This window comes from Rhineura floridana, chromosome 15 (assembly GCF_030035675.1).
Source record: "Rhineura floridana isolate rRhiFlo1 chromosome 15, rRhiFlo1.hap2, whole genome shotgun sequence".
In the NCBI taxonomy this organism is placed as follows: domain Eukaryota; kingdom Metazoa; phylum Chordata; class Lepidosauria; order Squamata; family Rhineuridae; genus Rhineura; species Rhineura floridana.
In genome coordinates this window covers 8,470,632-8,486,975 of record NC_084494.1, presented here as the reverse complement: position 1 = coordinate 8,486,975, position 16,344 = coordinate 8,470,632, and the positions used below count along the sequence as shown (strand labels likewise).

Here is a 16,344-nt window from a genome sequence, read left to right as displayed (position 1 = left end):
TTAGCACCATCCTGGTCTGTCTGTCTGTCTATTATTACAGTTTTATCCAGTCCCTTCCTCCAAGGAGCTCAGACCAGCATGCATGATTCCTCTTATCCATATCTGAGCTCAGTCGACTGGCCCAAGGTCACCCAACGAACTTCATGGCAGAATGGGGATTTGAAGCCATATTGCTCCAGTCCTCATTCAGCGTCTTAACCACTACAATGCATGGCCTTTTGTGAACAGGACCAGCACAAGAGACTGTGTTTCCTGAGTCACTGCAGTTGCCCCCACTCCATGTCTTCATCTCTCCCACTGGTGGCAGCGCCCCTTCCTTCTCCTTTTTCTCTCTCTGCTTTTTTTACCCCACTTTTCCCTGTTGCCACTGCTTTCGTCAGGGATGAGGCTCTCCACTGCCTCCCTGCCATGCTCTAGGATAGGCCCAGGGGGAGCTTCCTCTCAGTGAGGCATTAATTGTTATTATTCCTTTAGAATACTAATAGCCTCCTTTATAGCCCCAAGAGGCTCTCAAAGCAGCATTCTGGGAAAGGTAATCATGAGAGTGATTGTGCCATTGCTGCTAAAAATTCTTCCTAAGCTAAAGTTTATTGGACACACACACACGCCCATCTCACAGGTTGGGATTGCAGCTAGGCTCCAAGTCTGTAAAGGCCGGTGTGTTTTGCTTGACACAAATTCAGTACCTGTTTTCCCATTCCAACAGGTTGGGAGTGTCATCTATTTCAAGTGTCACAAAGGGTACCTGTTGCAAGGCTCCACCACGAGGACTTGCCTCCCTAACCTGACATGGAGTGGAGTGCAGCCCGACTGCATCCGTGAGTCTTGAGGCCTCATCTTAAGCAGAATGGCTCAGTTGGTTTTTGTGACACAGCCTGTGCTAAAATTCTAGGGGATTGGGGTGTGCAGTGAAGCAAGTCACACTGACTGCCTTCAGATTTGTATTTGCTGCATGGAGAGTGTGAGGGTTGGTGGCCTGAAGGCAAGCAGCTTCCAGCCAGGCAGGCAGTGATGGCTGGTGGCCCCATGTCTGTGGGGCAGTGGAATCCGCTCTGGGTTTAAGTCTGAACTTTCAAGGAGCTTTCTGCACCTTGGACAGCTCCTTGGAAGTTCAAACTAAACCCCGAAGTGGATTTCACTGCCCCACTGACATGGAGCCACCAGCTGTCTCTGCAGGAAGGTAGTCCAGCTGCGGAGAGGCAGGCAGGGAAATGGGTAAGATGGGATGGGCACTGATTGGAAGCTGCCTCATTCAGACCATCAGACCATCTGCCTTGGTGATGTCTATGCTGCCTGACAGTGGCCCTCAGGGTTTCAGGCAGAGAAGGTCTCTCCTAGCCCCACTTCTGGAGATGCCAGGAACTGAACTTAAGATCTTTTGCACGTGGACTGCCACTAAGCTCTTTATTGTCTTTCCATGTTTGGTGAGCCTAGCAGAGGTACAGTATCAAGGGAGCTAAGACACTTCTGTCCTCGGGCCTTGCTCCATTCTCCTCTCATGGGCCTCAGTTCTCCCTACAGGCTTCCCACTGGCCATTCCGAAGATATTAAGAAACAAAATTTCAGAGAGTGTGTGCTCAGAGCTGTAGCCCTTACACCCACTCAGCTCACTTTGTAGCTGAAGAACAGATTGCTCTGACTGAAGAGGCAGGCCAGAGTCAGCCGCTTTAACCCCACAGGGCCTTTGAGTCAATCACAGAGCATCCAGATGCAGTACCATCTACAGTGGGGGCACTGAAGTTTGGGGGAGATCAGGTCAGCAGCTCCCTCCTCTGGTGAGCTGCCATTGTAGTGCAGAGAGTAAACATTCTGGGTCCCACTCCCCCCAGACCCCTGGCATCTTACACCTCTTGGTGACTGGTCTCAGTTAGAGTGGCTTGAGCTGTTGAATCTTTTGTGGCAAGGGTGGTGAACCTCTGGCCAATGCCTTCTTCATTCTGCCCATTGGCCTTTCCCACCAGGCCTGCCTGCCCCTCGTAAATAAAGCATGTGTCCTTATCTGTGCAGAGTTTATGTAAGTGTGGATCATCTTGAGTTTCCAGGGTGCTCCCTTCCTTATATTTCCAGCTCACAACTGCAAGGAGCCAGAGACCCCATCCCATGCCAACGTGGGTGCTCTGGACCTGCCTTCCCTCGGGTACACCTTGATCTATTCTTGTCAGAGTGGCTTTTATCTCACCGGAGGATCTGAACACAGAACCTGTAAAGCAGACGGCAGCTGGACGGGGAAGCCCCCTATTTGCCTTGGTAAGCATTTTGCAGTGAGGCTGAAATATTGTTCTTTGCCTTCAAGGTGACTCTTCCCTTTCCCCCCACAGTTTGCATTCCTATCCTGCGCTATCCCAGCAATTCATCCATTCATTTACAAATCAGTTATGTTTTCCTCTCTGCCCAGAGGCTCATATAACAGTAGAATTGCTTTGCAAGATCAGACCAAAGGATCATCTAGTCCACCATTTTGTTCCCACCAGAGGCTTCCAGAAAGCTGACCAGCAGAGCCTGTCCTGAAATCCAAACACACTGGGTGACATACTGGGTGACCCACCCACCACACCAGCAGCTCAAATGTTATACCTTGTCTCTCCACACCATTCTTAATTTTATAGACCTCTACCAAGAAAGCCCCAAACTGTGGTCCACGGGCTTCACTCAGGTGGTCTGCGGCGTGTCTGTGAAGAATGGTGGAGCAGCAGCTGCGAACAGCAGGCACAGTCATTACAAAGTCATATTTGTTTTTTAATTGTATTTTTGCTGCTTTTATTTCTTACATTGCATTTTGTCATTATTGCATTTTATATTGTGTTCTGTTGAATGCAAATTGTAATACAATAAATTGCAATCTAAGATATAAAGGAAGCAATGAAAATGCAATGAAAAATCATCCAGCATCTAGTTTTTTCAAGTGGTCCATTGGGGAAAATCGTTTGGGAGCCACTGTCATGGACCTTCACCTAACCCTAAACCAGCTGTTTGGAACCCTTGGCCCTCCAGATGTTCCTGGACTACAGCTCCCAGCAAGCAAGGCCAATAGCCAAGGATTATGGGAGTTGTAGTTCATCAACATCTGGAGGGTCAAAGGTTCCCTACACCTGCCCTGAACCAAAGGGATGCTTTCTTCTCTACCCTTCCACCTCAAGCAATGTTTCCCTTTATCCAGAAAGGGCCAGCTATAACAGATCCTCTTGGATGTTGACATGTTATGACAGATCTGTATGTCATGCTGCTTAGGGCATTGACTCTCTTTGTTCCTTTGTCTTGTTTTCCCCTAGCGGACATCCGTCCCAGTGGGAGACCAGTAGGCACTGCAAAGGACCTGCCTCTTCCCAAAGTGTCAGGTACAGCTTTTGCTTATTAAAACCTGAGCATCAAAGTTAGAAAACCAGGTCAAACAACATACAGCAGAGAGGCCGTCCCATTCATCCACAAACCTGAACAGAATGAGTACTTGCAAATTTATGTAGGTAGAATCAATTAACTGATTGATTGATCATTAGGTCAAAACTCATTCCCTTAATCAACTAAAATACTTTAATACACTTTATGGTGTACAAACCAAAGTCCGGCAATTTTAGCTAACTCCTGCCTTGCCGTCCTGTCACAAATGTTGTCTCGTATCATTCCTAGTTCCAGGTGACGTCTTTGCAAAGAACTCCTTTTGGAAAGGTTCCTATGAGTACATGGGCAAGAAGCAGCTGGCAATGCTCTCCATCACAAGCTTTGACCCAGTCACCAGTAAAGTCAACGCCACCCTAAAAGACCACAGTGGTGTGGAGCTCCTACTCTCTGGTAAGTCAGCTTCTGTAGAGCCTCAGTTGCAGGGGAAGATGGAGATGAATAACACTCCATCTGTGGGTCACAGGTTTTCCATTCCTGCCTTTAGTCCCATTATAATGTGGTATGAAGCTCCCGCTGGAGGATCCAGAAGCAATTCACTGCTGCTTTCCTGTTTCTTGAAAGGAAGTGTGTAGAGTCATGCACTAGAATGGTCCCCAGCCTTCCCTGCAGAGTTAGGATGAGGCATCTAACCAGAGCTTGGAAAAGTTACTTTTTTGAACTATAACTCCCATCAGCCCAATCCAGTGGCCATGCTGGCTGGGGCTGATGGGAGTTGTAGTTCAAAAAAGTAACTTTTCCAAGCTCTGCATCTAACCAAAAAGCAAGTGATCAAAGAGGCAGGCTGAGATCAGCTCCTGAATAGTCCCTGTCAACAGAAGCTCTATTAGTGGGGAGGATTTTTTTACGCCAATGTTGTATCACTGCCCACTTACTTGCACTGATTTATATCTGTTGTTTCATCACCCAGTTTAGAGAGAGCCTTTTGGAGCTCTTAAATGTCTACTCAGGAATGTCACCATCCTGAATAATTTAGTGTTGCCTGAAGACTTGGGTATCTAAAATAAAATGCAAATGAGCTCCAGCATGGTGCAACCAGAGTTGAGTGCAAGCCCAGTCTGTAAAAGAGCTCTAAAGCTTCTCATCCAAGATCACTGGAATATTACCTTTATCACACACAGGCACCCTTTTCTGTTTGGTAAGACAAGCCACAGACTCTTGAAGGGCCAACTCTTTTATTGTATCCTTTTTACAGGTATTTACAAAAGAGAAGATGTCCACCTCCTCCTCCAGGTGTACCAGATTACAGGGCCAGTGGAGATCTTCATGAACAAATTCAAGAATGAAAAATGGGCTTTAGATGGACACGTAAGCGCAACACAGCATACTGACTTGCTCACTAGGCCCACCCATATGTTATGCTTGAAGAGGTTACCTGAAGTATTCCAACAGCACACTGTTCTTCAGCCTTGGGTACCCAGATGTTGACGGACTACAACTCCTATCATCCCTGACTATTGATCATACTGTCTGAGGATGATGGGAGTTTTAGTCCAACAACAACTGGGGACCCAAGGTGGAAGAGCAGTGCAGTAGCAGAAGTATAGAGCAGTTGTGGTGAGAAAATTGAAGAATGAGGTTAAGGATGGATGAGACATTCAATTCAGTTTGCATTTCAAGCCAAATCTATCAAATTCTCACTTTCCGAAACAATATCAGAACCGAAACACAACCATCCTTTGAAATTTGCGCTTATTTGAATTTTGCAGTGCAGTGTTCCGACCAAACAATGTTTACAAAAATTCATATGTTATAAGAAAGTATGCATAAAAATGAATATATGATTAAAAATAGCATACAAAAATGAATTATATTAGGAGAAATTACTTGCAAAAATGTGTATATTAGTCAAAACTGCCTACAAAAATGTGTTCATTAGGAGAAAGTCACACTAAAATGCTGGAGAATTTTCATGAGGATTTATTTTAATTGCAAATTGCTGTAGAAATGTGGAGAACTGAATTTAAGATTGGGAAAGTGAGAAACTTAAAGTACTATAACTAAGAGATGTTTCCATCCCTAAATGATAAGGAAAAACAGGAACCATTTCATTGGGGGTTAGGAAAATTGAAGGGCAACATGGTTAGATCTAGCAGGGTCTTGCCACTGGTTATTGTAGTTACAGAATGTGCTTTCCAACATGACCCACTGGATTACGTCCCTCCCTTCTTAGGTGGGAACGTTCCCATTTTGCAAGGTCTTTAGCTCCTAATCTAAAAAAAGGTAAAGGTGAGCCCGCACTTATAGTGCGAGTAGTTTCCGACTCTTAGGGTGACGTCTTGCGACGTTTACTAGGCAGACCGTATATATGGGGTGGGATTGCCAGTTCCTTCCCTGGCCTTTCTTCACCCCTCAGCATATGCCGGGTACTCATTTTACCGACCACGGATGGATGGAAGGCTGCGTGGACCTTGACCCCTTTTACCGGAGATTCGACTTCCTCCTTCCGTTGGAATCGAACTCTGGCCGTGAGCAGAGCTTCGGCTGCTTTACCACTGCTTACCACTTTGCGCTTTTTACCCAAGGTTTTAACTGATTACTTAGGGACATACTGTAGTATGATTTCCAGCGTGTTTGTGGTGTTCACCTTTTTCTTTGGGTGTGGTAGGCTTTGTCCTTTTTACAATATTGTTGGATAAACACTTTTTAGATAAAAGTCTGCCTTTTATCATATTTTCTTGATCTATTGGGGTTGTATCCAACATTATAGGAGACCCACTGAAATTAATAGACCTAAGTTAGTTATGCCCATTAATTTCAATGAGTCTGCTTTGAGTAAATAAATCCCTTTAGTTTGTAAATGTTTGTAAGGTTTGTGTATTTTATAGCTCTATAAGCAGCTTTGAGACCTTTTGTGTGTGTGGAAAGTGCCAAATAAATTAAATAAACAATCCTTCGGGACTAAGTTCTATGATTAGATACACTGTGAAAAATCATGTGCGGGTGCTTAAAGAAGAAAAAAGTCCTTCTCAGTTTCTGCAAGTGGCATCAGGGCAGGAAATATGACCCATCTGAGCAGGCTGCACCCCCCCCCAAGAAACCTCTCTTTTTTCCAGTGATTTTTATTGAGAAAAAGGAAAGTTACAAAAAGAAAACAAAAAGTTTAAGGGTACAACATATTCATGTGATTTATATAGAAAATAAAAAGGATAAAACAAATATTGCCAAACGTATGAGAGACTTTACATTTACTGAATAAATCAAAGCAGAGAAAAAAATTGTAAGGATACCTGTTTTCTATATATTTATTTAGTTGTCTATTTTCCTCTCTTAAGTAGGCTGCTTCCAGTGTTTTGCAATTTCAATTTTTGCTGTTGTTAATAGATCTGTATCCATAACTATGTCTTTCAGATAGTGTAATAAAATAATACATGGGTCATGTGCTAATAAAATAATACATGGGTCATGTGCTAATAAAATAATACATGGGTCGTGCTAATAAAATAATACATGGGTCATGTGCTAATAAAATAATACATGGGTCATGTGCTAATAAAATAATACAGGGCTTTTTCGGTGGCGGCTCCCACTCTCTGGAATTCCCTCCCGTTCGATCTTCGGCATGCCCCTTCCCTGGATACCTTCCGCTGAGTCTTAAAAACGTGGCTGTTTGGACAGGCCTTTGGGACCGCCGGGATGGGCTAATTACATACTGAATGCCCGTTGTTGTGTACTGCAGATGTTGTTAATTTTGTTACTGCTGATTATATTGTATTTTATTGTAATTATTGTATTTTATTGTATTTTATTGAAATTTAATATGTACGTCGCCTAGAGTGGCTTCGGCCAGATAGGCGACCTAAAAATTAAATTTACAATTAAATTTTACATTTACATTTACGTGGGTCATGTGCTAATAAAATAATACATGGGTCATGTGCTAATAAAATAATACATGGGTCATGTGGTAATCTGTAACTATGTGCAAGCACCCCTCTCAGCTATACTCAGTAATGCTGGCCAGCAGACCTTATTGGCCAGCATGATCATAGAGGATGCTCGGCTCATCCTTGGCCAGCAAAAGAGGTGCTTGCTTGCCTCTCTGTCCAGCATAAACGTGGAGCACACTGACCAAGGATGAACACAGCTTCTCTGTCAGCATGCTCCGATTCTGTGCTGGTCAGACAGGAGGAGATACCAGCATGTCCCTTCATGTGGCTGATGGAATGCCCAATCTGCACCCCACTCTTGAGCAGTTTGAGTGTTTGAGGAGACTGATCAAAAGGTAGAGATGTGAAGGCCCAGAGAAAAACTGGAAAAATGAGTGAGGGGTGTTTTTCTGGGGAAAATGTTTGAAAAGGGGGGTGTCATTTTTTCCCCATTTTCTCCCCCAGGCTTTCCAATCTGTATTAAAAGGGATGGATTTGTTTTCAGGGTGAGCAACCTGCTGCTTGTGATCAGCTCTCCTTGCTGTGGGCACCATATCTTTGCTTTAGAAAATGTGTGTTTTCATCATTTTTGTACTATTTTATTGCATAATTCTAAATGTATTTGGGTATTTTTGGAGGAAAGGTCTAGAACTGTATGCTAAACCACCCCATTTTCGAAGTCAAAAATCTTTATGCACTCTGAAATGTGGGATTCTGCAGTTTGTTCACCCTTCCCCTTTGCAGGTCACCCCAGAATCATCAAGTGGGACGTTTGTCTACCAGGGCTTTGTGCATGGCAAAGGTTTTGGACAGTTTGGCCTCCAGAGGCTAGGTAAGGTAATCTCTTTTTAATTTTATTTTCACATAAAACTATATTAATAACTGGTATATATAGATTTTTAATGCAACAATACAATTAGGAGATTTTTGATTTAATCTGTAATATATGTAAGGTGTAGTCATCCAGGGATGTGGGGGTCATAGTCCCATTACTTTTTTAGGAGCAGGGTCCCAGCCAGGTCCCTATGTAAGTATCAGCATGATCAGCATCAGTGTTAGCCACAGAGAAGAGTCCTTGACCTTTTGTACTGATTGTAGCCAATCAGAGTGAATGGAGGTGAGTCAGCCACTGAGAAGACTCTTCCCAGTAGGTAACCCACAGCCTCCCCTTTCGTGCTGATTGGCTCCTAGGGATTTCTGTTGCAGTGGGTTGTGGACTTGCAAGAGAACAGGGAGAGCAAGGGAAACAAGGGAAAGTGGAAAATGGGCTGTGGCTGTAACAGGGGCATGGCGTGACTCTCATGAAGGGACCCTGCACTTCTGAATTTGCCACTACTGGTGAGGTATCAAGTATGGTTTGATTTCCAGTGACTAACAGTCTAGGCCAGCCTTTCCCAACTAGTGGGCCACCAGATGTTGTTGGACCACAATTCCCATCTTTCCTGACCATTGGCAATGCTGGCTGAGGCTGATGGGAGTTGTGGTCCAACAACATCTGGTGGCCCACTAGTTGGGAAAGGCTGGTCTAGACTGAGACAAACCTGAACACTTTTACTGTGCCTTAACCCTCATCTAATCGGTTAGTTGTCATCACTGTGTTACACCAACATCTTACCTTCCCCATCTTTTTTTTACATAATGTAATCTGCCAATATTTTCTGCATAAATTACGTACGTTGAAAAAATGTGCATAATTTCTCTTATGTTGCTTAATTTATTCCTGTTTGTTATTCTTAGGGAGGGACAAGGGTCTGTGCAGGCCTTTGAAGTCCTGCCCCCATTTACAGGAAATGATATTCATTCTCCTCTCTGGCTCTGATTTCACCAGGCATTGTTCACTCTCAACTCTAATTTCACAGTCATGAGAGCTAGAAACTTGCTTTAAAAACATGAAAGCTGAGTTCCTTAGGAAGCTGAATTCTGCTTCCAATGCCATATTCTGCTTTGGTTCTCTGCATATGACACACTAAGGGAAGGGCCGTAGCTCAAGGGCAGAGACCTGCTTTGGATGCAGAAGGTCCCAGTTCAGCCCTTCTGGGAATGTCCCCTGTTGAACATCTGGAGAACCACTGCCAGGCAGTGAGCTACATGGACTAATGGTCTGACTCGGTTCCTATGTTCAACCTACATCCAGAGACCAAGGTATCCAAAGCAGTGTCAGCTGAGTTCTGCTGGCATAGTGGCACTCCCATTTCCTCTCCTCCATGTGCCCCCCATATCTTCTCCTGAGGGTTCCCCATCCCTCTGGAACTGATTTTGAGGAAGTGAGGGGGCTGCAGGGGAAAGGAGGGGAGAGTTCTGTTCTGCTAGTGCAAGTCTCCAGCAGAACAGGAGCACTGGATACCACCCATAGAGAGAAGACCATGGCATAATCACAACTCTGTAAGTACTATCTCAACACCAGCCAATAGCAGCTGTTGTATATCTCAGGGAGGTCCCTTTCCCAGGCCTCCGGGCACAGATTCTTTAACTGGAGATGTCCAGGACTGAACCAGGGTCTTTTGAGTTGTAATTATCTATGCAGCAGGTGAATGGCAAGGGATTGGGTCTTCCAGACTCAACAACCCCCCCCCCAGCAAAGTGTGGCATGTGGTTTAATGCCATCTTCCTTTTCAGATATCATTGAACGAGATGCTGAGTCGATAGGACATCCATTTGCATCCAATAGCAGTTCAGTGGCAGCTGCTATCCTTGTGCCTTTCATCGCCCTGATTATTGCAGGCTTTGTACTCTATCTCTACAAACACAGGTGAGCAAACTGAGGGAGGCACAGAGACAACTTTTGTATTGCTTGCCTAACTGAATTTAAGAACTGGATTTAAGATTGGAAAGATGAGAAACGGAGAGAAACGCTCCACAAGGAATGCCTGAGTTTTGGCTATTCCAGCCATGTCTAAGCAAAGTTGCCTACATGCCCTGCAGGGCCATCTCTGACTCCTTTGTTGGTCTTGTCTGGTACAGAAGGAGACCGAAGGTGCCATTCAATGGCTACGCTGGCCACGAAAACACAAATGTCCGAGGAACGTTTGAAAACCCGATGTACGACCGCAACTTGCAACCGACGGATATCATGGCCAACGAGGCAGAGTTTACAGTCAGCACTGTGTGCACGGCGGTATAGCATTTAACAATCCTGCACTGTGAGTACGGGGCTGTGTACAAGGCGCCAGGCATGCCATCTGTCTGGTCTCCCAGTTCATGCCCAAGTTGTCACTGATCTGGCATTTTTAATTTGTAAAATCTTTGTTGCAGTTTCCCAATCCCGGTATTGCTGAATCACTATTTCCCCCATATTACAGAGGGTAACAGACGTTGAGAGAGCGTGTGCATCATATCCAAAGGAGGAGCTGAAGCTCACGTTTCCCAGCTCTACGACTGTTCCCTGCTGATTAGGGACTGAGCCACACCAGACATCCGTCCAGGGGCAGCTGGGTTTTAATCCATACTTTCAAGGCGCTGTCCAGTTGCTGAAAGCTGCTTAGGGTTCAGGCCTTAGGTGAAGTCACAATGTGCCTTTGTTAGGTGCTCCCAGTGGTTTTTTTGGTAAAAAATGAAGTGCCGGTACTCATATCTTGATAAACTTGCTGTGGGTGCCAGCACCCAGTTGTTGCCATGGGCAGCCAAAGGAGAAGTGCCAGTATTCTGTACTAGTGAGAACCATCACAAAAAACCCAAAAAAACAGCCACTGGTTGCACCCAGGTTAGATTATTGTAATGACCTCTACATGCAGCTGCTTTTCTGAAAATGTGCGTTAATGTAGCTGATGGGAGCCTTTTCTCTGCTTATATAACACAACTCCTTAGTTTGTTCTGGGCCTAGTTCAAAGGGTTGCTCCTGAGCTTTAAAGCCCTAAGCAGGCTGCTTCCTCCCATATGAACCTACCCACACACTTTGGACCTGCTTTGTGTTTCACCTCAATCTGAGGCCTGGCTGATGTGTAGGGACGTAAGAAGGCATTGTTTTCCATCCCACCCTGCATTCGTCGCATGCAGCACTGTTTCCGTTCTGCTGCAGTTTGTCTTCAGCCAAAAACTACATTATTAATCTCATTGTCTGCTGTGGCGAAATTACATAATTTACATAATAAAATGCAAAGTGGGATGGACATAATTAATTGCGTATTATTTGCAGACTGAAAGCAGCAACAGCGAATACCGATTGTATTTGTTGGGTTGATTTATGTTCTGCACATGGGACAAATAGGCAAACATCAGAAATTTCCACTCCTGTTTCTGTTTCCATTGGAATTCTCCAACATCCCTACTGGTGGGCATGAAAGACAGACCTCCTTGTCACAGAGAAAATAACATAATATCCCAGTGGCCACTGCTGGCCAAATGTCAGTGGGCCAGTAGAATTCTGGAGCGGATTCCACTGCCCCACTAACATGGAGCCATTAGCCACCACTGAGATAATCCCTTTTTAACTTTATGAGATATGATCATGATTATTTTTCAATTATACATTTTCTTATTCTACTTAAATTTTGGTTTTGCCTCCTATTTTTTTCCTTTTTTCCTCTTTGTCCTTTTCTTATTTTTTTTTATAATTATGAGCTACATGATGTTTTCTGTATTATTACTGAATATATACGTACATATTCATTTGGTATGTATATACGTATATCTTAGGCAACTGTGAGAGAACTAGAAAAGGTCCTCAAATGCAAAGATGTATCACTGAACACTAAAGTCAGGATCATTCAGACCATGGTATTCCCAATCTCTGTGTATGGATGTGAAAGTTGGACAGTGAAAAAAGCAGATAAGAGAAAAATCAACTCATTTGAAATGTGGTGCTGGAGGAGAGCTTTGCGCATACCATGGACTGTGAAAAAGACAAATAACTGGGTGTTAGAACAAATTAAACCAGAACTATCACTAGAAGCTAAACTGATGAAACTGAACTTATCATACTTTGGACACATCATGAGAAGACATGATTCACTAGACAAGACCATAATTCTGGGAAAAGCAGTAGAAAAAGAGGAAGGCCAAACAAGAGATGGATTGATTCCATAAAGGAAGCCACAGACCTGAACTTACAAGCTCTGAACAGGGTGGTTCACGACAGATGCTCCTGGAGGTTGCTGATTCATAGGGTCGCCTTAAGTCATAACTGACCTGAAGGCACATAACAACAACAAAAAACTATTTATAATGAGTTATTTGTTATTAAAGGTATTGTTAATAATGTATATTTGAATTTAAATTTATTGTTATTATTATTTATTAGCATAGTGGGAACTAACAGCATGTTAACGCCAGGTTGACTCTTTTGTAGAAATGTGAGACCATCCTCGCTCTCTCTTCCTCCACAGCATTCTCCAGGGACAGGAGTCTTGCCAGTGCTCAATAGTCCTCCTGGTTCATCTTTGCCCATGATCATCCCTCCCAAAAAAGATGGGGCTGTGGAGTTGATATGGTGCCTTTGAGTCGATCCAGAGAGAGAGAGAGAGAGAGAGAGGCTGCCTTGCTGTTCATCATCACTCCACATCTTTCTTGCCCATCTGTTCTGCCCTGCAGCTGATAATCAAATCAACCAAAGCATCCCTTCCAGCCCTTGTGCTGAGACTGTGGGGAATGGAACCGCCGACACTTCCCCCGCCTCTGAGCCCTTTTCTAGCTGATTCTGGCCAGTTCTAGAACTTGGTGGCTGCTGCTCAGAGACCAGAGGTTGGCCATCTGCTTGTTGTGGCTGATTATCGCCTTCTGGGGGAGTAGCCTCGTGGCAACGTGGAGCATTCTAACGGCATTCATACTCTCCGGTTGCCGGAGGAAGTGACAGCCGCACAAGATGAAGTGGCTGCATCAGGGCTGAGGAGGCTTCCTGGATGCAGAGAGTCTGGGGCAAAAGCACCCATCGCGTTGAACTCAGGCAGCAGGTTTAGCAAATGAAGAAATGGTTGCTTAATGTATGTTCATTCTCTCCCTCCTCCTCCATCTCATGTATGTATTTCATGCTAAAACCTACTGCAAGGATTTGAGGTTTCTGAAAAGTTATGACACTCCCCCTCCCCCTCCAAACCCTACCCCAAAGCCACATCATTCTGCACTTTGAAATAGCTAACTTTGTTCTTTCGAAATCAGCTGCCCTTCCTTGCTCCAGGTATGAGGCCAGTTCAAACCCTGCCTTTTAAACAACAGCTGTCGTGGCTGCTTTGTCCTTGCTAGCTTTGACCAGGTGGCCAGAGAGTAAAGACCATTCCAAGGACCTTTCTTGGCATAAGGAACAGGACAGCCTTCTTTACGCAGTTGTTGGAATGGGGTGGGGGGTCCAAGTCTCTTTCTCCTAGCTAGCACATTCACTGCAGGTCTGTCTCATTTTGCCAGCCCTTGAACTGCAATATTTTATCACTGAGGAAAATGTGATATTTCTCACAAATGCACCCTAGCCTAATATTTTCCTTGACTTTTGGAATGCCCAGCAGAATATGGTATGAGTGTCATCAGCTCCTATTGGTTAGCGTCTGTAACATCACCAGTGTCCAACACCACTAATCTGTTTTTCAGATTTTAGACAAAAGAGAGAGCACCTCATTCTATACCACCATAGCAGGTTCACTCACATATCCTTTACATTTTTAAAAAAAAAAAAATCTGGCAAGTACATTTGCTTGCAGCATTGTGAACCTACTCTCTTCTCCATTTTATGACAGACTCTGAGCTTCCTGCTTCGTTGCTGGAGTGCACAATATACTGAAGTAAGAATATGAACTGCTCCAACTCACACATACCCATCTGTTTGCTACAAGGAAGGAATCTTGTACTACTAACCAGAATCAGCCCAGCATGATTAGCCCAATAGTGAAAATCCAGGGACTGTGGATTGTCTAGAGCACTGTTCTTCAAACCTGGACCCCCAGATGTTGTCAGACTACGGCTCCCATCAACCCTAGCCAGCTTAGCCAATGGCCAAGGATGATGGGAATTGTAGTCCAACAACATCTGGGGAACCAAGAACAGTGATCTAGAGCAGCCCATTGATCACACAAAGCTGCCTTATAGACAGTCAGATTGTTGGTCTAACCAGCTCTGTATTTTTACAGTGATCGGCAGCAGCTCTCCAGGATTTCAGGCAGGGGACATTTCCAGACCTATCTGGAGAGACTGGGAAATGAACCTGGCGCCATCTGCATGCAGTGCATGTAATCTTACTGTGAGTGGTGACCCCTCCCTGAAGGTATGAAAGGAAGTCTAATCTCAGGGCTTAACTAAACATTGCAAGGGACACGGAACCATCATTGCCAACCCCATGGGTTGTTGCCAACTAAGTCCTACTCAAAGTAGACTCATTGAAATGAATTAACCTAAGGTAATCATGCCCGTTAATTTCAATGGGTCTGCTCTAAATAGGACTAGCATTGGATACAATCCCATGTCTTTTTGTGCCCCCCCCGCCCACCCATGTTCAACCTAATAGCCAGGTAAGCAACAACATGTGCTACAATGTCACTGAATTTTTGTGTTGCTCTACCACCACAACCAACTGCCAGGGATGTACGTCAGGACAATGAACAGCATGGCAACTTCAGTGGCTGCATTTACCTGGATCAGCTTTCAACAAACCTGGTGCCCCTTCAGATGTGTTGGACTACAACTCCCATGAGCCACAATACATTGAAGGGCTAGCAGAGGCTAACAAGGATTAGGGAGCAAGAGATGTGGCATGTCAGTAGCCCTTTTCCTACCTTTTTAAACATGTAGTTCAGCCTTTGGTTGTTGTAGTGTGCTAGAGAATTCAGAATAGACTGGAGGCTTGCTGTCAGGACATCCCTTGTGTTTGGTGGTAGGATGGAGAAGAACCAGAATCCCACACTGTCCAACTTAACACGTTCACATACAGTTTGAAATCTTACCTACTCAGATCCAAGTTATCGCAGCTGTGGGCAAGCTGTATAATCCCAAGGAGCCCTGTTGTCCCCCAGCTGGCAATTGCGGACAAGGAAGGGGCTGGCTTGTGCAGCTGGGGAGGACTAGCCTCAGAGGGAGGCAATGGTAAACCCCCTCTGAATACCGCTTACCATGAAATCCCTATTCATAGGGTCGCCATAAGTCAGGATCGACTTGAAGGCAGGCCATATCTAAGTAGTGAACAGGGCCAGTTCTAAAGGGCGGCCAGGTGGGGCACTGGCCCGAGAGCCCCGCAGCTACAGGAGCCCCTGAGGCAGGAGCCGCGGATCACGGGACAGGAGGAGCGTCTGAGCTGCCCGCCATCCCCCCGCTTCACCTACCTTTCTCTACTGTTCCTTGCGGCTGTGCGCACTGCGCGCGCAGGGTTGCCATCAATAAAGATGGCGGCTGAGGTTTCTGTAATGGGCTGAAGCCTCTGCCGCCATCTTGGTTGATGGCAGCAATGCTCGTGCTGCATGCCAACAACCAAAATGGTGGCAGAGGCTTCAGTCCCTTACGGAAACCTCAGCCGCCATCTTTATTGATGGCAACCCTGCGCAAACAGCAGAGAAAGGTAGGTGAAGCGGGGGGATGGCATGTGGCTCGGAAGCTCCTGTCTTGCGATCCGCGGTGCGGCTCATGCCACGGATCGTGGAAGGGAAGCGGAGGGGCCTGGGCAGGCTGATGCCCAAGGGCCCCAGCATTCCTGGAGCCGGCCCTGGTAGTGAACACCATCTAAGCACATTGTGTGGGAATTCTGTATGGAAAGGGATGAAATACCCTGTCTCAGCATTACAAGAACATAGGAAACTGCCTTCTTCTGCATCTAGCCAGTGGTGGCTGGAGGCTCCATATCGGAATCCTCTCTGGGTTTTAGTCTGAATTTTCAAGGAGCTGTCCCAGGTACTGAAGTTCAAACTAAAGCCTGGAGCAGATTCCAGTGCCCCACTGATATGGAGCCATCAGCCATCACTGGGAATCTCTTAACTCTTTTCAGGCTGGGTTTGCCACTGGAAAGATCTGAGCTTCTGCCAAGAAATCTGTGCATGATTTTCCAACAGAACTGAAGCACAGGGGTCTATTTTAAATTAGGGGTGGCTAACTTGTGGCCCTCCAGATGCTGCCAGACTCCAACTCCCACCAGCCCTAATTAGTATGGCCAAAGGCCAGGGAGTTGTGTTCCAGCAAC

At 45.3% G+C, this 16,344-nt stretch overlaps 1 protein-coding gene across 7 annotated transcripts in view; it reads left to right on the top strand.

The window, feature by feature from the left end:
- The window catches only part of CSMD2 (CUB and Sushi multiple domains 2), a 769,620-nt gene extending 754,109 nt beyond the window's left edge, over positions 1-15,511 (top strand). For all 7 annotated transcript variants that reach the window (XM_061596306.1, XM_061596301.1, XM_061596302.1 and 4 more), the window contains 9 exons: positions 707-818; positions 2,068-2,247; positions 3,270-3,335; positions 3,625-3,786; positions 4,589-4,701; positions 8,007-8,094; positions 9,879-10,011; positions 10,224-10,402; positions 12,584-15,511. In XM_061596306.1, coding sequence (XP_061452290.1) covers positions 707-818; positions 2,068-2,247; positions 3,270-3,335; positions 3,625-3,786; positions 4,589-4,701; positions 8,007-8,094; positions 9,879-10,011; positions 10,224-10,383 — 1,014 coding nt within the window. In that variant the 3' untranslated portion in view covers positions 10,384-10,402; positions 12,584-15,511. The remainder of the gene's footprint in view (positions 1-706; positions 819-2,067; positions 2,248-3,269; positions 3,336-3,624; positions 3,787-4,588; positions 4,702-8,006; positions 8,095-9,878; positions 10,012-10,223; positions 10,403-12,583) is intronic.
- Positions 15,512-16,344: the final 833 nt, after the last annotated feature.